This window comes from Symphalangus syndactylus, chromosome 11 (genome assembly GCF_028878055.3).
Source record: "Symphalangus syndactylus isolate Jambi chromosome 11, NHGRI_mSymSyn1-v2.1_pri, whole genome shotgun sequence".
Taxonomy (NCBI): Eukaryota; Metazoa; Chordata; class Mammalia; order Primates; family Hylobatidae; genus Symphalangus; species Symphalangus syndactylus.
Genome location: NC_072433.2, coordinates 68,721,238 through 68,745,809, shown reverse-complemented (window position 1 = coordinate 68,745,809; position 24,572 = coordinate 68,721,238). Strand labels below are relative to the sequence as shown.

General features: G+C 42.4%; 1 protein-coding gene across 1 annotated transcript in view; it reads right to left on the bottom strand.

Moving 5' to 3' along the window:
- Nucleotides 1–24,572, bottom strand: part of RASGRF2 (Ras protein specific guanine nucleotide releasing factor 2) — a 273,318-nt gene that overhangs the window by 49,389 nt on the left and 199,357 nt on the right. The window contains exon 18 of the mRNA XM_055298177.2: nt 139–245. Within this exon, the coding sequence (XP_055154152.1) occupies nt 139–245 (107 nt within the window). The remainder of the gene's footprint in view (nt 1–138; nt 246–24,572) is intronic.

Genomic DNA, 24,572 nt, shown 5'->3' with positions numbered 1-24,572 from the left:
TTCTTCCCTTCCTAAGTTCCAGTGTCAAGGGTTCACACTGAACTCCAAAGAATCAGGAGGTGTTTTACATGTGTCACGACTTAAAAAGATGACTTTTTAAAAAATCCTTGAAAGTAATTAATGAGGGCACTGACTTACCTGTGCGTGCTTTGAGACCCAGTGACGGAGGACGTTCAGAACTCGATTGGTAGCTGTTCTCCGTATAATAAACTCTTTATCACATGTTCTCTCGGTGTTGTTAAAGCCTTAGGAGGAAAAGAAACACACACGTGTTGCAGTTAAAGCCACTCCCCAGGGACCTGGAAAAGGTCATACATTTTAGGACATCGGTTAACGAAACTCACAGATGATACTTCTTGGCAGAGAGGTGTACGTGGCTTCAGACTGTTGTGAATTCCGCTCACCTGTTACACTCTCAGCAGCAAGGCCCTCGTGCGGTTACAGGTGCAATTAAATAAATAATGCACACATATTTATTAAAGGCCACTGATTAAAGCTAAAGCTGCTCTCCTGACACCTCCATTTATGCCTGTCTTGCTCTATAATACAAAGCCAAGAAGGAATTTTAACCAAGTATTTGAGTCAGCATTAATTTATACTTTTGCCTCAAAGTAACTGCACAACCGATAACATTTTCAATATCTGTAGATGAATTAGCCCATATCTTGGCTCATGGATGATTCAAACACTTTACTGTGCATCCCTGTACTGAGAAGCAGTATAGCATCATGGCTAAGAATGTGTATTTAAAAAATACTGCAAGAGTAGATTTTAAATGTTTTCACCACACACACACACAAATAGTAAATATGCCAGATGATAGATTTGTTAGTTTGGTTCGATCATTCCATGACATAAACCTGTATCAAAGCATCACATTGTACCCCATAAGAATATAATATCTACAATTATTATTTGTCAATTAAAAAGGAAATTTACAAAAACCCCATGGATTCCACAACCAGACTGCCTGCTGTCAAATCACTGTTCTCCCACCCTGGCAAGTTAGGTCGCCTCTCTGGTGACCGGTTTCCCACGTTCCTCATGAGATAATAAGCTTACCTACCTCATAGAGCTGTTGTGGGATTAACACTTTTAATACATGCTAAACATTTAAAATGGCACTTGCACAGCAGTGAGACTGTAATAAATGTTAGCTATGATTACAATTCAATCTTGATTCACTGTCTTTGAGTCTTCTCTGTGCTGGCTAATGTCTATCTTGGCTACCTTTTCATTATCAAGAAACCATTTTAATATTTTTCCGCTGACACACTGTTTTAAAAGATTCTGCCTTCCAATCACAATGAAATCACATTTCCTTTAAACATCAATTAAAGCCTTATATAACTTCAGTGGCAAACTTCTTGAAAGAGTTGTCTAGGCTGGGCACAGTGGCTCACACCTGTAATCCCAGCACTTTGAGAAGCCAAGGCGGGTAGATCACGAGGTCAGGAGATGGAGACCATCCTGGTTAACACGGTGAAACCCCGTCTCTACTAAAAATACAAAAAATTAGCCGGGCGTGGTGGCGGGCGCCTGTAGTCCCAGCTACTCGGGAGGCTGAGGCAGGGGAATGGCATGAACCTGGGAGGTGGAGCTTGCAGGGAGCCGAGATCGCGCCAATGCACTCCAGCCTGGGCGACAGAGCAAGACACGGTCTCAAAAAAAAAAAAAGAGTTGTCTATACTCACTGATTCAACTTCCTCACTTCCTATTCTCTCTACATCCTACTCTAAGCTTCTTATCCCATCTCAGCAAGAAAACAGCTCCCATTTAAGGTCATATCAGTAACCTTCATGTCCCTATATCCAGGGGACAGGCTATAATCTCTCCATGGGAAATCTCATCTAGGCCTACCACTTAAATGATTACCTACAAGCAAATTAGTCATATATTTATATCTCCAGATCTCTTCTCTGAGTTCCAGATCCATATATGCAATACCCAATTGTCTCCTTCTATTTTCCTGTTATATGTTTCAAACACACTTCAAACTTGATATGTCCACAAAATAAATAAATAAATAACCAATGGCCTTTACACCAAACTTTGTCTTCTTCTAGTGTTCCCTATCTCAGTAAAGAAATACCACCCTCCCTCCAGTTACGTACACCTGAAACTTTGGAATTATTCCTGTCCTATCTTTCTGCTGTTTCCTAATAGTTTTATCTGCTATATAAATCTCAAATCTGTCCCATGTCTTCCCATCTACAAAACCAAAACGGGCTGAGCTACCAGCAACTCTGTCTAGCCTCTGGTCTCCTGTAACAGCCTCCCAACTGGTCTCTACTCTCACTCTTGCCTCTTCAAATTTGTTTTCCTCGCTGAAGTCAGAAAGATCTTTAGGATCTTAGAAAGAAAATTAGGATGTGTTGTTCCAGTGTTTAAAGCTCTTTAGATGGCTCTTATGATAAATACAAAACTCCTGAACACAAACTACAAGGTCTTCAGTGGTTTAGCCCTAGCTCCTCTCAGTCTTTTCTGAAACCATATTTTTCTCTTCTTCTTCCATCTCACCACACTTCTTTTTAGTCATTCATCCTCACCCCAGGGCCTTTGCACATACTGCTACATATCTGAAACAATTATCACTCCTCTTTTCACTTAGTGAAAGCCACTCTTATTTCCAATTTCACTTCTCCAAATGAGCACTTTCCAGCCTGAATTGGACAAAGCCCCCATTACATATCTCACAGCACCACACACATCTACTTTATGGTACTTAGCATTTTTGAAATTTTACACTTATTGATGTGATTATCAGATTAATATTTGTGTCATCCATGAAGACAGGGATCTAGTATGATCTTGCTGGGCACGAGCACCTGTCTGGCACATAGCAGAAGCTGTATATAATATATATTTGCAGAAAATGAAAGCCTAGATAGTATGAACTTACTAAGTTTTATTAAATGATATATGACTGTAAGGATAATTGAGTGAATGACTGAAAGAATAATTCTCGGAGCTTATGAGTGAGTTAAGAGAAAAAAAAATCTCTAAGTTTCTAAAGGCCAGAGGCCCCTTCTCCTTACTCCTCTTCGAATGTAGACAGGCATCTTCCACCCACCAGTGGACATTTTAATTCTGTCAGAGGATGGTGATGATGTGTTCTTGGCAGAGTAAGTATCTTGGAAAAAAAAATCTTTTGTTATTAAAAACAGAAATTCTGAGTAAAATATAACAAATATCCTTCTAAATGCACAGCTGAGTTCTCAAGAAAGTAAGGAATTTTCCATGGTCAAACACACAGAGGGATCTGAAAAGCAGAACCAAGTCTCTGAACTGATGCTGGCTGTCCTGAGGGGAGGGGAGGCTATCAGTAGCATGGTGTTTGGATCGTAACATCCACATGGTTCAGGAGAAGAAGCCCCAGGGCCTTCATGAAGTGGGAATGGGGAGATGGGAACTGAGACTCCCACATAAACCTGGAACTCTCAAAGGACCACCCCTCTGTAAAAGAATGTAACAGGGAAAAAATTTATCCTACCTGCAAAAGGAGACTACCAAGAAACTTGTCTGCCTCTGCCTCAGTGGGGTTGTGGGAGAAGGTGGAAACATTCTCCTCGAGAACAGATCATCATAGCCCACCTCCTGCAGGCCATAGGCTCAGGTTGAATCACTATTGTGTGGTATACCCATCTAATGAGAAGTTAAAATAAAAAGTGATAACTCTGAGGACCCCAACAAAAGCACATGCAAAACCTCTGCCGAGGAACACACACCTCAGCCTGCACTGGATCACCATGGAGAAAGCCCTTGAAGAAGAGCTCACAATCCAAAATTACAAAATGCACAAACCGCCCACATGAGCAAGGATCAGTAGGCACAAGGATCAGGAACCTGATGCTCCCCACCCCACCCCTCCATCATCACTGCCAAGAATTTCAGATACGAGAACTATTAGATAGCTCTAATTTAAACATACAGTATGTATTCCACATGTGAGATATTAATACAATAGATTCTCCTGGATTATGGAGAATTGGGTTATGCTGCGCATGTGAAAGATGTCTAAAGCCCCCCAAATATTTGCTATTTTCTTTTCCAGAAAATGGTACAAGGACTTCTTGGGGGTGGATCTATGATTTTAGGACAGAATGGCTTCCACATGGTTACTGCCACCAATTAGCAGTGTAGTCCATATTTAAATTAAAATATATTGTCCAAGTAGCTCTCCATTTAGGTGGTGGTTTGCAGCAGACACTCTGGCAAGTTGTAGAAAATTGTTCACATAGCTTTAAAGACTGTGAAAAGTGGTGAGATGGGCATGTCTGATTGGAAGCATGTTGGCATGGACCTCGATGTCTATGTCATACCAAGAACGCAAGATCAGCTTCACACATGACAGCACAGTTAAAACAATCACAGCTAATGAGTATACAGCAACCCTTTTTACAAAAAAATGATCAAACTGCTACAGGCATGTCTCTTGGAGAGATGACATCTGGTTTGGGGCATTTCTAAATTGTCTCAAAGGGCATTTGGGACAAATTAGGAATTAAGAATGCCATTTCAGTGATGCATCATTTTTCATTTCATACAAATGGGACATAATCTGTCCAACAGCATCAATGTTATCAATGTGCTTTGCTCTGCTCAGTAGATATTTTTCTTTTTCCATTTTTTTTTCTTTGAGACGGAGTTTCGCTCTAGTTGCCCAAGCTGGAGTGCAATGGCACAATCTTGGCTCACTGCAACCTCCACCTCCCGGTTTCAAGTGATTCTCCCGCCTCAGCCTCCTGAGTAGCTGGGATTACAGGCATGCGCTACCATGCCCAGCTAATTTTTTTGCATTTTTAGTAGAGACGGGGTTTCTCCATGTTGGTCAGGCTGGTCTCGAACTCCCGACCTCAGGTGATCTGCCCACCTCAGCCTCCCAAAGTGCTGAGATTACAGGTATGAGCCACCGCGCCCAGCCCCAGTAGATATTTTTCTAAAGAACTGTAGGCAAGATAAAATCATGTAACTGGTTTGTATACTACTGTGCACTTGGATTACAACTGGATTTCTACTCTTTGGTTGCTGTTATAGAAAGATCATTAAGATTTATTGCTGCTTTGTGCCACGTGCTTTGCTAGGAGCTTTACAAGTGGTCTATAACTTAACCCTCACAACCAAGGCAATAATAACAATTGCATTCATCACATGCCCACCAAGTGCTAAGCATAGTACCATAAGTAATGCGGCTTCTTCAACCTAAGAGCAACTGCATAGGTTAAACATTGTTATTCCAATTTGGAAGCAAAGAAACAGAAAACCAAAGAGGCTAAGAAACTTGGCAAAGGTCACAGAAGTAAGAAGTGTGAGAATCAGGATTTGAGCCCAGGTCTGACCATTTCTAAAACTAGAGTGCTCTTAATTACACCCCAGTGCCAGGATCCAAAGTGTAAACCTTAAGTTTCTCTTGCAAGTTAGTAAACTAACACTTAAAGTTTCAAGAGAAGACACTATTTGGATATTTGGAGAAAGAAAATGCTTTCCTTTTAATTCTATCTCTCTTCTAAATTTTGAAGTGTGAGAGCATGACACCACTATTAAATAAACAGATACATTTCATATTGTCATGGATTTTAAGGCAAAACCTTTACTTATCTAATGGGAACTTAGATTTCCTCAAAATGTGCTCTTTTCCCAAACTCATCACATTTCTTATGTGACAATTACGTGGACCAGAGCTTTTCTTAGTGTGGATTGCACATATACACCATGGAATATTATGCAGCCATAAAAAATGATGAGTTCGTGTCCTTCGTAGGGACATGGATGAAACTGGAAAACATCATTCTCAGTAAACTATCGCAAGGACAAAAAACCAAACACCGCATGTTCTCACTCATAGGTGGGAATTGAACAATGAGAACTCATGGACACAGGAAGGGGAACATCACACTCCGGGGACTGTTGTGGGGTGGGGGGAGGGGGGAGGGACAGCATTAGGAGATACACCTAATGCTAAATGACGAGTTAATGGGTGCAGGAAATCAACATGGCACATGGATACATATGTAACAAACCTGCACATTGTGCACATGTACCCTAAAACCCTAAAGTATAATAATAATAATAAAAAAAAACGGAATCATAAAAAAAAAAAGTTTGAAAGTGACTGATATAGACAATCTGATTACTAGCACTATGTTTAAAGAATCTGCATTAATTTCCCTGAAATCCTGGGTAACCAAGTTTGTGCTTTGCTATGAAACATGCTGAGGAAAAAGCAGAAGATGCTTCTCCTCTTGTCACTGTGCCTGCTTTGCTCTGTCGCCAAACACTCTCTTCATTCTCTCCCTGATCCTCCAGCCTCTCCGCCTCTGCCTGATTCCTTGGTTCCTCTTTTCTAGGGTTGTCCCCATTCAGTTCTCACCCTCCTGGGGACATGCCCTATCTTGTGGTTTTTCTATGCCTTCCAACCTGACACCTCCAGTTCCAACAGTACCCCAAACTCCTCATTTCAAACTTCCTATTAGACATGTCCATATTAATGACACATTCTCCTCTCCTAAGAAACATATCTAAAAACCAAGTGTATGCGTCTTTCCTTCCAACTGCTCCCCAATCTAACTTTCACATTGACTTCATGGGATAGCCATGGTTTCAACTTCTCAGGTGGGACACGTTACTCTTCTTTGTCTCTCCCTGGTTTTTCTCATTCAGTCAATAAATTTTGTGAACTTTTGGTAGCACCTGTTAGATTTATCCTTTCTTTTCCATTCTTCTGCCGCCATGCTGTGTGCTACACATATGGGTTGCAGTTATTGTCTCCAAGATATTCTTCCTTTCTTCATTCTCTCTGTTCTTATATTTTCCTTCTATCCACAATTCAATTATTCAGTCAGTATCTATAAAGCACCTACTACGTTCCAGATACTGCGTAGGTGCTGAGTGAACAAAGGGAGATGCTCCCTGCTCTCGTGAAGTTTGCTCTATAAAGCAGGAGGAGATGGCCTTCAAACAAGTACGACACCAAATTTACAAAACTCAAAATCTTGGAAATGAGTAAGGTGCCTATCTCTTCCAGAACAATCTTCCCAAAACCCCTTTAATTTGTTACTCCTCCAGCTCAAGTACTTCTCATGTCTCCCTATTGCCCATCGAACCAATCTAGAACATTTTCCCAGACACGATGAGGTTAAGTAACTTGTTTAAGGTTACACATCTAGTAAACTGAAAATAACTGGTCAATGCAGACAAGCAGATTTTCCATACATACATCATAGTAACAGTGCTCACTGAGTCTATGAATTGACATACTGTTTCTGGAGAGATGATTTAGGATAATAGTTATGATTATGGAAGCTCAACTTTAGTCTGGATAGGGCAGGACATTTGGTGTAGTAATCTACTGGTATATTCCATGCTTCTAAACTACTTCCATCTTTATTTGTTTATTTATTTTTTTGAGACAGAATCTTGCTCTGTCACCTAGGCTGGAGTGCAATGGCACGATCTAGGCTCACTGCAACCTCTGCCTCCTGGGTTCAAGCAATTCTCCTGTCTCAGCCTCCCAAGTAGCTGGGATTACAGCCGCCCACCATCACATCCGCCTAATTTTTTGTATTTTTAGTAGAGATGGGGTTTCACCATGTTGGCCAGGCTGGTTGCGAACTCCTAACCTCAGGTGATCCACCTGCCTCGGCCTCCCAAAGTGCTGGGATTACAGGCGTGAGCCACCACTCCCGGCCTAACTGCTTCCATCTTAATGGAGTACAGTTGGCAATCTTTTGTTTTCAAGGTACAGTAAATCCAGCTCAAACTGGCTTGGAGTAGAAAGAGAATTGCTATTTCACATATCTGGAGACAGTGATAGTTCTAGATTCAGATCTCATTTGATTCAGAAGCACATGATGTCACTTCTGTCTCACTGCCAAGCAGAAAAGATGGGTAAGTCTTTGCTAGTTTTATAATCTCACCACACATCATCCAGAGGATGAGAGGGCATTCTTTCTGGAAACTTCCACTGAAGATAGAGGAAGTTTCTATCCTAGGGCCCCCAAACAAATCCTTGCATTTTGCTGACATAAACTGCATCATAGGCCTTCTATAAACTCATCATTTGACAATGGTAGGGATACGGGGTGGTAAGTTCCCAAAGCACATGGCCAGAATGTGAAAGGGCAGTTTCTTAAGGGTGGTATTGGCAAGATGCTAATGAGGCAATGAACAAATATGCCTCAGAGTGGATTTGTTTGTCTGTTTTTACCTTTCTATAAGTTTGTTCTTATCCTTCAGTTTTTAAATTCATCTCCTTACTCGGGTTAACCTGAGATTTTCTCTAAGTGCAATTAACTGTAACAATAAAAAAAAAAACACACACACACATCCTTGTAGATGAGGGAAAGAAGCTCAACAGATCTATCATTATTTGTGATGAAAAATACATGAAGAATGGTAAAATCAATATCTTTCGTTTGCTTTCATCTTTCAAGGAAATCAGTAATTAAAACTGTCAACTAAATTGTTCTCATAGATTTTTTTAAACAACATGTGTTGTTTAGATTCTTAAAGGAATGATTATATATTGAATTTAAAATGAAACTTACTGAGAACCTTTGTGTATTATTTATTTTAATTCCCATAATTCCATAAAAACATATTCCTTGTTTTTACAGATGAGGCAACTGAGCTTCAGAGAAGTCCAACATTCATCTAAGGCCACAGATGGTAAAAAAGTCAGGATTTATGACCAGATAAATGCCTCTAAAATGCAGGCTCCTCTCACTGACACATACCACCTGTGTGCCAACTTATGAGGAGCAGCAAGTTGTTCCTGTTGATTCTGTGTAATTATCAGCCCTCCCATCACTGCTGTCATCAGCTTTTATGCTCGTATAGAAATGCAACAAGAACATACTGCCAGGAGAAAGGCGGAAGATGACTTCTGCCAAAGGAGAATGGAGACAGGGGTTAGTGTGAGGTGAAGCCACAGGGTGAGCCAGTTTAAAGACTTCCAGAAATTGTCTGGGGCAAGAAGGAAAGAGATAGGTTAGAAGCGGAAAGGTGACAACATGTTTGTGGGAGACAATAACATGAACCAGTTGGAAAATTAAAATAGAACTCTAAAAATTCAAGAAATATAATACTCCAGGTCAGGGTTGCTTGACAGCAAAATCCATATTACTCAGAAAGGCCTTTGAAAATACAGCAAATGCTCTAGAAATGGTTAATATGCAGAACACACACACACACACACACACACACAAACACAAAAGGAACACACTTTGAATTTTCTGATAATTTTCTTGTCTGCTCAACTTTGTGGCCAACTATCTAAAAAGTGAAGGGAGGGAGATTTTGTGTGCTTTAGTTTGAATTTCTTGATGGGGCATTAGTTACCTCCTGTGGATAAGATGTGGCACTCCAGCCTGATGTGAAACAATATTCACCCCCTTGGCATTAAGCAAACTTTCCCCACAAACCAAAATAATAATGATTTTTAAAACCCTTCTGTATTTCTTTCTACAAAATCCTACATACACTCCTAGAAATGCTTTTCCATGGGAATGGGATCAGGAGTGAGTGGTAGCTTCTTATCAGGGAGGGTGCATTTAAAGCGTGTTCAGTTGTGAACGAACATGCGCCTGCGTATGCAAGGAGAGGGGGGTGGCCACCGAATTAGTGGAGATGTTCCGAAGAAGCCAAATTAGATAATTTTAGAGATGGTTAATAAGGGAGGATGAAAATGGGCCATTTTCTTCTCCTCAATTTTTAATATATAATAATTTATACAAAAAGGTTTTAATGTCTAAACACAGTAGGCTTTACCATTACAACATGAATGGTAGGAAGGGTGGGAGGAAGGGCGGAAACCAGGAAGCACAAAGCTAGCCCAGCTTGGTCAGACAAAATGTTTACTGAGCATTTTTGTGCCAATCAATGGGTAGGAGTTTTCTTTTGTGGACAAGGAAAATAATTGGCTGCTCATAGGAACATATGTTCTACTGGGAGGAGGCAGGCATAATAAATAATAAATCATACAAGTGATATTATTATCTATAAGCAAATAAATAAGGTAAATTCCAATATTGAACAGAAAAAGAGTGACTAGGCCCGTGTGAGAGAAAGGGCACATTAGCTAGCTCGGCTGGGGAAGGCCTTTCTAAGGAGAAACACAGGAGTTGGGACATGAATGAAGAGAGAGAGTCATGTGGAGATTTGGAGGAAGAGTGTTTCAAGCAGAAGGAGCAGTGATTGAAAAGGCTGGGACAGCTCTGCTTGATGGAGGGATGGGAAGCAGCCCAGTATGGCTGCAGCCCAGGAATCATGGGGGCAGGAAAAGGGAGGTAAAGTCAGAGAGTAGACAAAATCACCAAGCTTCTTTTAAGCCAGTTTAAATAGCTGAATTTTATTCTCTGGTATTGGGAAGCCATCAGAGGGTTTTGCCCAAGGGAATCATATTGTCTGATTTACATTTTAGAAAGGTTACTCTGGCTGCCATGTGCAATGTGGACTGGAGGGGGGCAAAGTGGAATGAAGAGAGGCCAAGAGTGAGGTAGTGATGCAGGTGGTGCAGATGATGTAGGTGGTGCAGGTGATGCAGGTGGTGCAGGTGATGCAGGTGGTGTGAGTGATAACAGTGGTGCAGGGAATGCAGGTGATACAAGTGACGCAGGTGATGCAGGTGGTGCAGGTGATGCAGGTGGTGTGGGTGATACAGATGGTGCAGGTGATGCAGGTGGTGCAGGTGGTACAGGTGATGCAGGTGGTACAGGTGATGCAGGTGATGCAGATGGTATGAGTGATACAGGTGGTGCAGGTGATGCAAGTGGTGCAGGTGATGCAGGTGGTCTGGGTGATACAGATGGTGCAGGTGATGCAGGTGGTGCAGGTGATGCAGATGGTATGGGTGATGCAGGTGGTATGGGTGATACAGATGGTGCAGGTGATGCAGGTGGTGCAAGTTTGGACAAAGGCTGTGGCTGTAGATGGTAAGAATCTTTGGCGATGGAGGGGCTAAGATGTGCTGATCAATCAGATCTGAAGGTCTGTACTGAACTGAATAGTATTCTCCCCAAATCCACATCCATGCAGAACCGGTGAAGATTACTTTATTTGGAAACAGGGTCTTTGCAGATGTGACCAAGTTAAGATGTCAAAGTGGATTATGGTGTGTCCTAAATCCAATGACTGGTGTCATTATAAGAGGGAAATTTGGACACAGACACAATTAGAGGGAAGAAGACCATGTGATGAAAGAGGCAGATACTGGGAGTCACGATGCCACCAGTTGGGGAACCCCAAGGATTGCCAGCAAACACCAGAAGCTAGGAGGAGGCAAGGCAGGATTCTCCCCCAGAGCCTCCAGAAAGTATGGCCCTGATGACACCTTGGCTTTGGATTTCTGGACTCCAGAACAGCGAGAAAATAAATCATTGTTGTTTTTTTAGCCACCCAGATTGAGGTACTTGGTTATGGAAGCCCTAAAAAAACGAATTTAAGGTCTGAGGGAAAGAGGAATCAGGAATGGCTCCACTGTTTGGGGCCTGTGCAGCTGGGTAGATGATGATACCACTTCCTGAGATGGGGCAAGGGCAGGTTTGAGGGAGAAAATCAAGAGTTTGATTTTAGACATAGTTAAGTGTGAGATGCCTCTAGACATCTAATGATCACACTGGAAATGCAAATTGAGAGTATCAGCATTTCAACAGTACTTAAAAATCAGAAGTCTGGATGGGCTCACTTAGGTACAGAGTGTACCAGACAAAGCCCGTGGCCCCACAACCAGGAGACATTTGGTCAAAGAGCCAGCAAAGCAGACCAAAAGAAGGAGGAGAGCAAGTGCTGGAAACCCAGGCACGTTAGTCTCATGGAACCCAAGAGGACAGGAAATATTTCAACAAGGAGGAAGTGATCGCTGTGTCAAATGCCACTGAGAGGTTGAGTAAGACAAGGGGACTGGATTTGACTCTGGCAAGCTATTGGTTGTCAGTGACCCGGGTCACTCATTCCAAGAGTGGCGGAGTAAAAGTCCAAATTGAGGGGAAAAAGAAGGTGACGAAATGGAGACATTAAGTACGGCCAATATTTTCAACACATTGTGCTTTGAAAAGAAGCAGAGGAAGGGAGCCATAAAATGGGTGATATTAAGACACTGGTGCTGGGGGCAGTGTCTCACACCTGTAATCTGAGCACTTTGGGAGGCCGAGGTGGGTGGATCACCTGAGGTCAGGAGTTCGAGACGAGCCTGACCAATATGGTGAAACCCCATCTCTACTAAAAATACAAAAAATAGCTGGGCGTGGTGGTGTGCACCTGTAGCCCCAGCTACTTGGGAGGTTGAGACAGGAGAATTGCTTGAATTCAGGAGGCAGAGGTTGCGGTGAGCCAAGGTTATGCCACTGCACTCTAACCTGGGCGACAGAGCCAGACTCTGTCTCAAAAAAGAAAAAAGAGAGAAGAAAAGAAAAAAAAAAAGACACTGGCATGCTGTAGGAATGATTGATAAAGGGGGAAATTGATGTCAACAGAGAAAAGGGCAACTGCAGGAGAACGGTACTTAAGGAGGTGAAAAGGGATGGGGCAGGCGCAAAGCGGAGGGGCTGACCCAAGAGCAGTATGGGGATGATTACTCCACAGCCGCGGGGAGAGGGCAGAGGCTGAGACCAAGTGTAGTGTGCTGGCGAAATCAGTGAAGGGAAGAGGTCATCCTTGACCATTTGTATCTGCTTTTGCTGTGAAATATAAGATCACCAGCCAAGCCTGCATGGGGATGTGGAGATCTGAGAAGAGGAGAAGGCGGTAAAGGGTAAAAGGCAGTATAGGAACATGACTTTACTAGAATTGTCTGGCAGTGCAGAACATCCATTTAAGATCTGAAGTCTTCCTGTGAGTCCCAGCAGCACCACCCTAAGAGTCTCTCCAGAGAACGGCTCCGCTGCGTCTGAGTGCCGAGTCGGCCTGACCCCGTCAATGTTCAGCCATGCTCTTGGTTGCTCCTACTCCCCACCTTTGATCTTTCCATCAGAACTTGCCAGGGGAGGCATCTGCTTTTCCTCATGTGCCCTGGAGGCAGCCACAGAGAGGAGAGGCCGAGGGGTCAGGGTGACAGCATCCCTGCCTGCAGCTGCTCATGGGGGCTTCCATTTTCAATTCTGTGCACTGCTTTGGAACTTACAGAAAGCCCAGCGAGGAGAACACCACTATCATTGAGTGTGCACTGATGTGTGCAGTAAAACCCCTGCAGTTAAGGATTTCAGACAGATTCTAACCAACTTGCTGTAGAATTCTACTCAAGTGGATTAGTTTAACATCAACTGACTGATTGATGATTGCAAATTTTAAGAATCTCTCGGTTTTGCAGTTTCTCTTGTTTGTGTCCCTACTGGTGATGTTTTTTCTGCCCTGCCCCCTCACCGAGGCTGCTGTGGGGCAGAAACAATATCTACGTCTTGGTTGGCCTCGAGTCCTCAGGACTCACACGAAACAGGCCTTGGATAAATTGGCTGCTGTGTGTATGTATTACAGTGAGTTCTTCTAACTGTGTACATAGGAATTTCTGCTGGGAAGACCAGACTTGGACAGGCCAGGTCCTTTATGCTGACAGCCTTGTATCCGTCACTCTGTCCACGGAGGGCAATGTAACATAACTCACAATGGTGCTAACAGCTCAGTGTGGTCATGTTTTAACTCCATGCTGCCAGGATCATCCCGTCTCTTCACTCGGGGGACACCTTGCCACCTATGACTTAAAGACTGAAGTCATTTCACGAGGGGGATCAGGAAACACCCCAATTTCCCTTCTTTCAAAAGCTCTCTGCAGTTTCGTCCTCATTCTTTTCCTTTACCCCGGGAAAAGCTAAAGATGTGCTGGGAAGAACATCTCAGAAGGGACTGGGAATTTTTAAATTGGCTTAGCTCAATGAGCGGCCTTAGAAAAATCCCATCCTCTCGGGTACTCAGTGTCCTTTTTGGTCACATAAGGAGCTTATCTGGATGCCTCTAAGGTCCCTTCCTTAGTGTCTCCTTGGATGAAGCTCAGGTTGCCCACCATGCATCTGATACCATCCTTTCCCTGACCTCAATTACCAGCTCTTCATCCCTCCCCCATCCTTCCCCTTCAGTATCCATAAATCCATCCCATCTGTGTACAGAGGGCTTTCCTCAACATCGCCACTCCCTCACATGTGACAATGGAGGCTGTGTCTTTCTTGCTTATCTTAGGTATCCTTAGAGTATCTGTAATCAGACAAGGGCTTTTGGCAGGAGAAGTGAAGTTCACGGCCAGGTGCTATGGCTCACACCTGTAATCCCAGCACTTTGGGGGGCTGATGTGGGTGGATCTCCTGAGGTCTGGAGTTCGAGACCAGCCTGACCAACAAGGTGAAACCCTGTCTCTATTATAAATACAAAAATTAGCCAGGTGTGGTGGCACACACCTGTAAATCCCAGCTACTTGGGAGGCTGAGGCAGGAGAATTGCTTGAACCTGGGAGGCAGAGGTTGCAGTGAGCTGAGATGGCGTCACTGCATTCCAGCCTGGGTGACAGAGCAAGACTCCATCTCAAAAAATACAAAAAAAGAAGAAAAGAAAAAAAGAAATAAAGTATCACTTTACTTTTTGCCCCAGTAATCCACTGGTGCTTTGGTCCTGGGTGTTTCTTAGTAAAGTCAGGCAACACCAATTCTATACACCTGACTGCATCTATGAGTTTACATACGGCCCCTGAATGGAAACAGACTACAATCCCATCTTGTCTCTTTGAGGTTCAATGACGCTGAGATATATCAGGCGGACCTATGTGGCACAGAACCAGGTCAGACGGTAGGAAAGGGTGATGGGGCCTCCTGAGAGTCAAGTCACCAGAAGCAAAGAGGAATCTGGCCTGGTGTGCTGGAAGAAGTCCCAGGGCTTAGAGAAGGTGTAAGTAATATGGTCTGGACGAGTTAGCTCCAGGCTAGTTAGCAGAGATCTACACTGGCCCCAGAAGTGGCCATGAAGAGAGTGGGAGTCACAGAAACACCTCTGGAGATTGGTCAAAGCTTTGGCATGAGCAGCAGAGGCACACAGGACCAGCAGGTGGGGCTGTTGATATAGTTAGGACAGGACATATGGCCTAGAGCAGCATCAACAGGCAAGGTCAGGCAGATAATGTCAGGTGAAAATAGGGTTGAAAATTCTTGGAAATATTCCCAAGGAATTCTTTGAAAGATGGATTTTCCCGTGATGATCCATGCTGATTGCAAGGTGAGAGAAGCAGCTATTAAATTATTAGAATTCATGAATCGAAAAGAATCGGGCCTCACTTGGGGTCCAGTACTAGAGGCCTGGAACATTGGGTTACATTTATACCTCCCTGCATGGAAAAGGGCCTTACACATGGTAGGGACTTGGTCTAACTGTTCGATTCTATTTTTTTAAATCGAAGATTTTTTATTCACTTTATCATTTGTGGATAAATAGACCAACACAGACTGGTTCCATTTATGGGAAGACCTTGGTATTTCCTGAGTCAGAAGGTTCCTAAACCTCCCTGCTTGGGAATTTACCACACTTCTCCTTCCATCTCCTCCTCCCCAGGGTCTGTAACCACAAGACTTGAGGTATTGTAAAGTACTTTCAGTTCAGCAACTGAGGACTCAGAAGAGAGGCCTGTATACAGTTGTGAAACCTTAAGCCCCTGGAAAACGCCCACCGTTCAATGGCAAGGTTGCACTGGGTCCCACCCTTGGGGAACCCTCCAAGCTGGCAGGCTGCGGATTGGCTCCGCCTGTCTTCCATGTCTCTGCAAAGTGTTAACAAAGTCTATTTCTATCATTTTAATGGAAAATGGCTGCTCAATGCTCAATGTTGAAAACTCTTAAAACATATTTGAGAGCCTCCAAGTTCCTCTTCTGCACTGCCTAGATGCCTTCCCCTCATCTACATAGGACTCTAATTCCTATAGAGGAATTTCATCATTCCTCCCTCTAGAATCCACACTTTGCTGATCAGGCCAATACTTACTAATTAGTATGCAACTGCCAGAAGGCAACAGAAGCTCCCCAAGAATTCCACCCCCTAAATCTGTGTTGCCATCCCTATTCATTAGACAAAGTCCTTTTTGAAAACCACAAATTCTGAAAGTATTTTCTATGTAACTTCCCAAGAAATGATTTAACAGTCTAGAAATGATTCAACAGTCTACCAGATACTTGTAAAAAAATATTTTCTGCCAAATCAAGTCAAAATATTTGGTTAATATAAATATGAATTAATGAACCATATTCATTCTTAAACTTCATGAGGGTTTTTTTTTTTCATCAAACGTGGCCCAATTTTAAGGCCAGAGACCTTAATAACCACAATGAACGTGTCATTTTGGTTAGAAAAACAACTTTCCAAAAGTAAACTAACCTCTTGGACTTGAGGTCCTATGGAAAGGCTGTAAAGTATACTAAACCCATGGAGTGAATGTGCAGGTTGCTGAGAAAATGCCCAGTCTTGAAGAAATGAAGATGGCCTTTGTGCTCTTCTCTCAAATTCAAGCCAGCTCTGTCTTACTCTTCAGAGGTAGGAGACCTCTGGGTTAAATGGCCTAGGAAACATACTACATTGAAAGCATCATTTTTAGAGTTCAAACATTATTGTTATTGTTATTATTTTATAGCTGACATCATTCAGTGTTTACTTATGCCAGGGACTAAGCTCATTTAAGCTTCACAAGTCTGCAACTCAGAGTTATCCCCATTTTATGGAAAATAGTAATAATACAATGCTAATATTTACGTAGTGTTTATTATATGCCGGGAACTGTACTAAGCAATTTACACATATTAACACATTTAACACCCACACCAACCTCATGAAGTAAGAGAATTTTCGCACTGCACAATACCACCAGGTTCCATTCACATGAATGATGATGTGACCACAGCAGTCATGGTTTCTAATTTCCCCACCTTCTAAGAGTTCTTGAATGAGTAAATGCCTCCCAGTGCAGTGGCCAGTCTAGCTCTCTGATTATACAGCATCTCATGCTGGGATATATATCACATCTGTACTTCTCCCAGGTCAGAAAAATAAAGGACCACTTATTCTAAGCACAGAACTTGATGTACACCCATATGCACATAAACTTGGATCTCACAAGAACCCTCTAATTGCATGTTTCTTTTGTAGCTAGACCACATGTTGCACAAAAACTGCTTTGCCTGAAGATATTGTAAAGTAGTGAGTTTGGGGGGTCTGCAGAGTTGCATTTAAATTTGTGAGAGCACCTTATGTACCTATTTGGCTATTTCACTTATGCACATTTCCCCAATATATTTATACCTGTATTTGAATTAAGATGGTTAAAAATGGACATTCTGTCATAAGCATAACTGAAGACAGGTAAAGGGCTAAGACAGAGAAGTGTTCCTCCCTGTACTTTGGGGCTTGAGGGCTCAAAAGCTAGAAATCGCACTTCCTAGGCTCTCCTGCAACTCGGGTTCTAAGTGTAAACGGAGTATCAAGGCCGAGAAGACGGAAGTGAGATGGAGGCTATTTTCCTGCTGCTGCGGCTGTCTCAGCTGGCCGGTGGTTGTAGAGGCTAGGAATCTCCTGCAATAGGGTGGCAGCCTCCAGGTGTGGAGTCACAGAGGCAGCCTCCGCAGAGGCAGCCTCCCATAGGGGCAGCAGCAGCTTCCTGATCACTGACTGCAGCTAATTTGATGTCTTCTTGAGGCCAGCAATTCTAGCATTGATGTCCTGCTTTCCCAGTGCCCCCCACCACAGAGACAGCAGCCCCCTCGATGGGCCAGTTGTACACGGTGTTCCAGAAGTGATTCCTAGATGCCCAGCCCGGAGCCTACTCCTCCAGCCCTTCTTTCTTATATACCCAATTTCCTGTAACAAATCTCTTCCCACGGAAATTAGCCCATTTGTTCCCCCAAACCAAACTTTAATGGATAATAGATAGCATGTGACAAACACCCAGTGCCCAGGAATCAGCCCGCAATGCTCAATATTTGCACTTAGAAACCAGGAGTTGCCTTTTTCCTGTCGGATGTCAGAGGCAAACAAGGGAGTCAGTGCCCCGGCAAGTCTTGGCATCCAATTAAAACAGCACATTCTGGCCAGGTGCGCTGGCTCACGCCTGTAATCCCAGCACTTTGGGAGGCCGAGGCAGGTGGATCACGAGGTCAAGAGTTCCAGACCAGCCTGACCAAAATGGTGAAACCCGTCTCTACTAAAATATACAAAAATTAACCGGGCGTGGTGGCATGTGCCTGTAGTCCCAGCTACTCGGAATGCTGAGGCAGGAGAATCATTTGAACCCGGGAGGCGGATGTTGCAGTGAGCCAAGATCGCACCATTGCACTCTAGGCTGGACAACAGAGTGAGACTCCATCTCAAAAACAAAAACAAAAACAAAAAAAACCCCAGCACATTCCACATTTAGAGGTACCAGCCCCAGAGGGCTGAAGCCTGCCTTCTAACTGATCTGCATAATTTCTACTTAAATACACATACTTCTCACAATAACTTCTCACCACTGTCCCCCATGTCCCCCACCACTCCCAACAAAGAAAAGCAAAAGAAATTCCAGCAGAGCAAAGGAGAATTTGTGCAGAAGCTTCTTTCTCAACGCTGAGTACCATCCTCAGTAAATCAGGCACTTTTGAGCCCATCTTTTGTGTGTGCTGAACCCCTATTAACTGAGCCCGTATTTAAAAAACAGTTAGGCTATGAGTTTTAAGCCTGCCTCAGTCTATGCTTGCCTGGCAGAATCTAACCTCCCCTTTAAATGAGAACCAATTACTACAAGGGGTCATTCTTTTGTAGCTTCAGAAAAAAAAAAAAAACGGTCTGACTGGCAAAATAAAAGAATTTAAATAGAAGATGATAATGCATACACGACAAAGGCTGGCAATGAGTTCCTTGGGGCCACCAATGTTTATAGTAATAATATCTTCATTATGAGGATTTTAACAAGGCATCAAATCATTTGCACACTAACATTCACATATGGGAATCTCTGTATATAAGGCGGAAAGAGGCTACACTAGGAACAAACAATATTTATATATTGTCTAAGAGATCCTCTGCAGCTATAGAATGTCTAGTAATATTAGCAAACTATACAAACTCTCTGACTGGTAGATAGCATGTTCTCCTGAGGGATACATCATTGCCTCTTGCTCCTGAAGATTCCAAGAACGGGAGAGCAAGGATTTAACAGCATCTTAATCATACAGTGAGGTCATTCGTTACAGCTTATTCTCCATCATCAGCCCAGATGATGAAAAAGGCTATTTTCTTTCAAGGTCATACCTCAGAAATGCTCTCCAATGAGTGAAATGAAACCAAATCAGCAGACCATTGCACCAGCCGTCAGGAGGCTTTCTCTCTCAGGATGACCAACTCTGTCACCAGCAAGATAATTTGCAGCTCTATGAGAGCTTGCCTATGTATCAAAAATGCCTAGAGTTTTATGCTTTACTAACTTACTGTCTTGCTAAGGTGCAGGGGCCAATTATGCAATGACCCTAGGCGGGAATTCAAATTGAGTCCTTGACCCATCTGAGGCTCAGACCCTATGGTGTGAATCCAGTGATCACAGTGACAATCTCACACATAAATGTTCTTCTTAGGACAACATAATCCTCAGAAAGCATGGACAATTCCTTCAGCATCAGATAAGTTAATCTACCTACTCTAGTATAGGTTGGATATTATTAGAACTTTTATGGAAGCCAGGAAGAAAATGCTTACAGTTAAAAGCTCTTTCTTACCTGCCTCCAAAACCGCAGTCCCTGATATTTGATTCCAGATACTGCAGCATTGAGGAGGTTACAAAGCTGGCTTCAGAGTTTGTTGTTGCTGTTGTTTGTTTTTTAGGGGCAGGGTCTTGTTCTGTCACCCAGGCTGGAGTGCAGGGATGTGATCATAGCTCACTGGAGCCTCAACCACCTGGCCTCAAGCCATCCCCCCATCTCAGCCTCCCAAGTAGTTGGGACTACAGGCACATGCCACCATACCTGGTTGATTTATTATTATTATTATTATTAATTTTGAGACAGAGTCTTGCTCTGTCACCCAGACTGGAGTGCAGTGGTGCAGTGGCGCGATCTCGGCTCACTGCAACCTCCGCCTCCCGGGTTCAAGCGATTCCCCTGCCTCAGCCTCCTGAGTAGCTGGGATTACAGGTGCCTGCCACCATGCCCAGCTAATTTTTTGTATTTTTAGTAGAGACGGGGTTTCACCGTTATTAGCCAGGATGGTCTTGATCTCCTGACCTCGTGATCTGTCTGCCTCGGCTATTATTATTTTTTTGAGACAGTCTCGCCCTGTCTCCCAGGCTGGAGTGCAGTGTTGCCATCCTGGCTCACTGCGACCTCCATCTCCAGGGTTCAAGCGATTCTCCTGTCTCACTCTCTGAAGTAGGTGGGATTACAGGTGTGCGCCACCATGCCCAGCTAATTTTTTGTATTTTTAGTAGAGACGGGGTTTCACCATGTTGGCCAGGCTGGTCTTGAACTCCTGACCTCAGGTGATCCACCCGCCTTGGCCTCCCAGAGTGCTGGGATTACAGGCGTGAGCCACCGCACCCAGCCTATTTTTTATTTTGTAGAGACGAAGTCCTGCTATGTTGACCAGGCTGGTGTTGAACTCCTGGCCTCAGGCAATCTTCCCACCTTGGCCTCTCAAAGTGCTGGGATTACAGATGTGAACCACTGCACCCGGCCTCCTTCATAGTTCTAACTAGGATTTTCCTTATAATAAGATCCCTGGGAGAGGGTTCAAAAAGAGTTCACCTAACATATATCAATTTTGCTCTGAAGAGAATTCAAAGTTCCAAGGCTCTTATAAAACTCTCTAGGCACTGCCGTTAGCTCGGACACTAGTCACTAATAAAACAGGTCTTTCACTGAAGATAAAATGAGAATAATAATATGAGCAGAAAATGGCTAAGCCAGTAAAACAACAGAAACAAGAATAAATGAAAGTATATGTTCTGGCCGGGCGTGGTGGCTCACGCTTGTAATCCCAGCACTTTGGGAGGCCGAGGCGGGCGGATCACGAGGTCAGGAGATCGAGACCACGGTGAAACCCCGTCTCTACTAAAAATACAAAAAAAAAATTAGCCGGGCGTGGTGGCAGGCGCCTGTAGTCCCAGCTACTCGGAGAGGCTGAGGCAGGAGAATGGCGTGAACCTGGGAGGCAGAGCTTGCAGTGAGCCGAGATCGCGCCATTGCACTCCAGCCTGGGTGACAGAGAGAGAGACTCCGTCTCAAAAAAAAAAAAAAAAAAAAAAAAAAAGAAAGTATATGTTCTGTTTAACAGGTTTATTGAGGTGTAATTTACATGCCATGTAATTCACCCATTATAAGCACATAGTTCACTGATATTTAGTAAATTTATAGTTTTGCAATCATAACCACAATCCAATTATGGGACGTTTCTATCACCCACAAAATATCCCTAGTGCCAATTTGTAGTCAATCCCTGTTTCCACCCCCACGCCAGGCAATCACTAATCGGTTTTCTGTCTTTATAGATTTGCTGTTTCTGGATATCTAATGTAAAGGAATCATAGAGTACATGGTCTTTTGCATCCAGATTCTTTCAATGAGCACAGGAGTCAGCAAACTACCTGCTGCCTGTTTTTGTAAATAAGGTTTTACTGGAACACAGCCACACCTATGCATTCGTATACTGTCTGTTGCTGCTTTGGCACTACAAAGGCAGAGTTGGGAAGTTGCAACAGAGACCATCTTGTCCACAAATCTGAAGTATTTACTACCTGACCCTTTAAAAAAAATTTGCCAACCTCTAACTTAGCATATTTTTGCGTTTCATCCATGCTGTAGCATGTCTCAGTCATTCATTCCTTTTTATTGCAGAACATTTTGCAATATATCACATTTAATATATAGCATGATTGTTTATATATTAATATATCACATTTATATTCATGTGTATTAATATATCACATTTGACTATCCATTCATTTGCTGATGGACATTTGGATTGTTTCTAATTTGGGGCCATTATGAATAATGGAGATATAAACATTCATGTATAAGTTTTTGTAGGGACATATGGGTTCATTTCTCATGGCAGACACCTAGTACCCAGGAATGAAATTGCTAGATTCTATGGTAAGCTTATGTTGAACCTTATAAGAAACTGGCAAAGTGTTTTCCAAGCGGCTGTAGCATTTTACGTTCCCACCAGTAATGTATGAGGGTTCCTGTTTCTCCACATTCTCACTGCCTCTTGTCACCATCTGTCAATTTTATTTTGCTATTCTAATGGGAATATCATGGTGGTTTTAATTTGTGTTTCTTCTAATGACTAACGATGTTAACATCTTTTCATGTTTCATTTGTCTTCTTTGATGAGCTGTCTATTCAAATCTTCCACCCATTTTTTCTTTTCTCAGCTTATCTTATTATTGAGGTGTAAAACTTCTTTATATATTTTGTATAGAATTGCTTATCAGACGTATGATTTGCAAATATTTTCTCCTATTTCTCTATGGGTTGTCTGTTCACTTTCTCGAGGGTGTCTTTTGATACTCAAAAGTTTCCAATTTTGATGAAGCCCAATGTATTAAATTTTAAAATTTATAGATCTTGCTTTTGGTGTTGTATGTAAAAAATTTTCGCCCAACCCAATCCACTAACAATTTCTCCTATGTTTCTTATCGAAGTTTCATAATTTTGGCTCTTAACATTTAGGATTAATCTTTTTGCTTGTAGCCATCCAATTTCCTTACCACCATTGTCCTTATTGAATTGCATTGATACCTTTACAGAAAATCAACAACTTTAAATGTAAGAACTTATTCCTAGAATCCTGGAACTCAGTTCCATTGATCTATATGACTATCTTTTTGCTAATACTGTACTATCTTGCTAACTGTAGTCTTATAGTAAGTTTTAAGGCAGGAAGTATAAGTCCTCCAACATAGTTCTTATTTTTTCAAGATGGTTTGGCTATTGTGAGTCCTTTGCACTTCCACAGAAGTGTTAGCACCCTACCAAAAACAAAGCTTGCTGAGGTTTCCAATATTTGTATTTAAAGCTGTACTTTTTCTTTAAGGATCAGCTTGTCCATTTCTGTAAATGAGCCTGATATGGTTTGGCTGTGTCCCCACCCAAATCTCATCTTGAATTGTAATCCCCATAAACCTTATTGGGAGGGACCTGGGTGGGAGATAAGTGAATCACAGGGGCGGTTTCCCCCATGCTTTTCTCGTGATAGTGAGTTCTCATGAGATCTGATGGTCTTATAAGCATCTGGCATTTCCCCTGCTGGCACTCATTCTCTCTTCTGCTGCCCTGTGAAAAGGTGCCTTCTGCCATGATTGTAAGTTTCCTGAGACCTCCCCAGTCATGTGGAACTGTGAGTCAATTAAACCTCTTGTCTTTATAAATTAGCCAGTCTCAGGTAGGAATATTTCTTCATAGCAGTGTGAGAACAGACTAATACAAAGGCTATTGGTATTTTCATAGGAATTGTGCTGAATCTATGAATCATTTTTGGGAAAATTTCCACCTTAACAAATATTAAGTCTTCCAGTCAATGAACGTGGTGTATCTCTCCACTAATGTCTCTCAGCAATGTTTGATACTTTATAGGACTTTAGCTTTTTTTTGTTGTTAAATGTATTTTTAAGTAGTTAATTCTTTTTTTTTTTTTTTTTTTTTAGACAGAGTCTCCCTCTGTCGCCCAGACTGGAGTGCAGGGGCGCGATCTTGGCTCACTGCAACCTCCGCCTCCCGGGTTCATGCCATTCTCCTGCCTCAGCCTCTCCAAGTAGCTGGGACTACAGGCGCCCGCCACCACGCCTGGTTAATTTTTTTGTATTTTTAGTAGAGATGGGGTTTCACCGTGGTCTCAATCTCCTGACCTCGTGATCCACCCACCTCAGCCTCTGAAAGTGCTGGGATTACAAGCGTGACCCACCGTGCCCAGCTGTAGTTGATTCTCTTTAATGATGTTGTGAATAGAATTGTTTTATTAATTTTTGGGTTGTTCATTGTTAATATACAAAATACAATTGATTTTTATATATTGATCTTGTATCCTGCAACTTTGTTGTACTTATTAGTTTGAGTAGGGGCTTTTTGTGGGTTTCTCAAGGTTTTCTACAAACAGCATCATGTCATCTATGAATAATGACAGTTTTACTTCCTCTTTTCTGATCAGGCTACCTTAAATTATCTTTTTCTTATTGCATTTTAAAGATACTCCAGCGCAATGTTGAACAGAAGTGGCAAGAGCAGGCATCATTGATATTGTTCTTTACATCAGGAGGAAAGCATTCAGTCTTTCACCACTATGTATGTTAACTGCAGGTTTTTCATAGATGCATTTTTATCAAATTAAGGAATTTTCATTCTATTCCTACTTTATTGAATGGGTATTAAATATTTTGCAATGTTTTATCTATTTTAAGGTAATCATATGGTTTTTATAATTTATTATTTATATGATGTATTATATTAATTGATTGTCTGATATTAAACCAACCTTGCATTTCTAGGAAAAATCCTATTTGGTTATGGTGTTAATCCTTTTCAAAAGTTGCTGGATTTGGTTTGCTAATATTTTATTGAGAATTTCTGCATTTTACTCATGAGGGATATTAGTTTGTA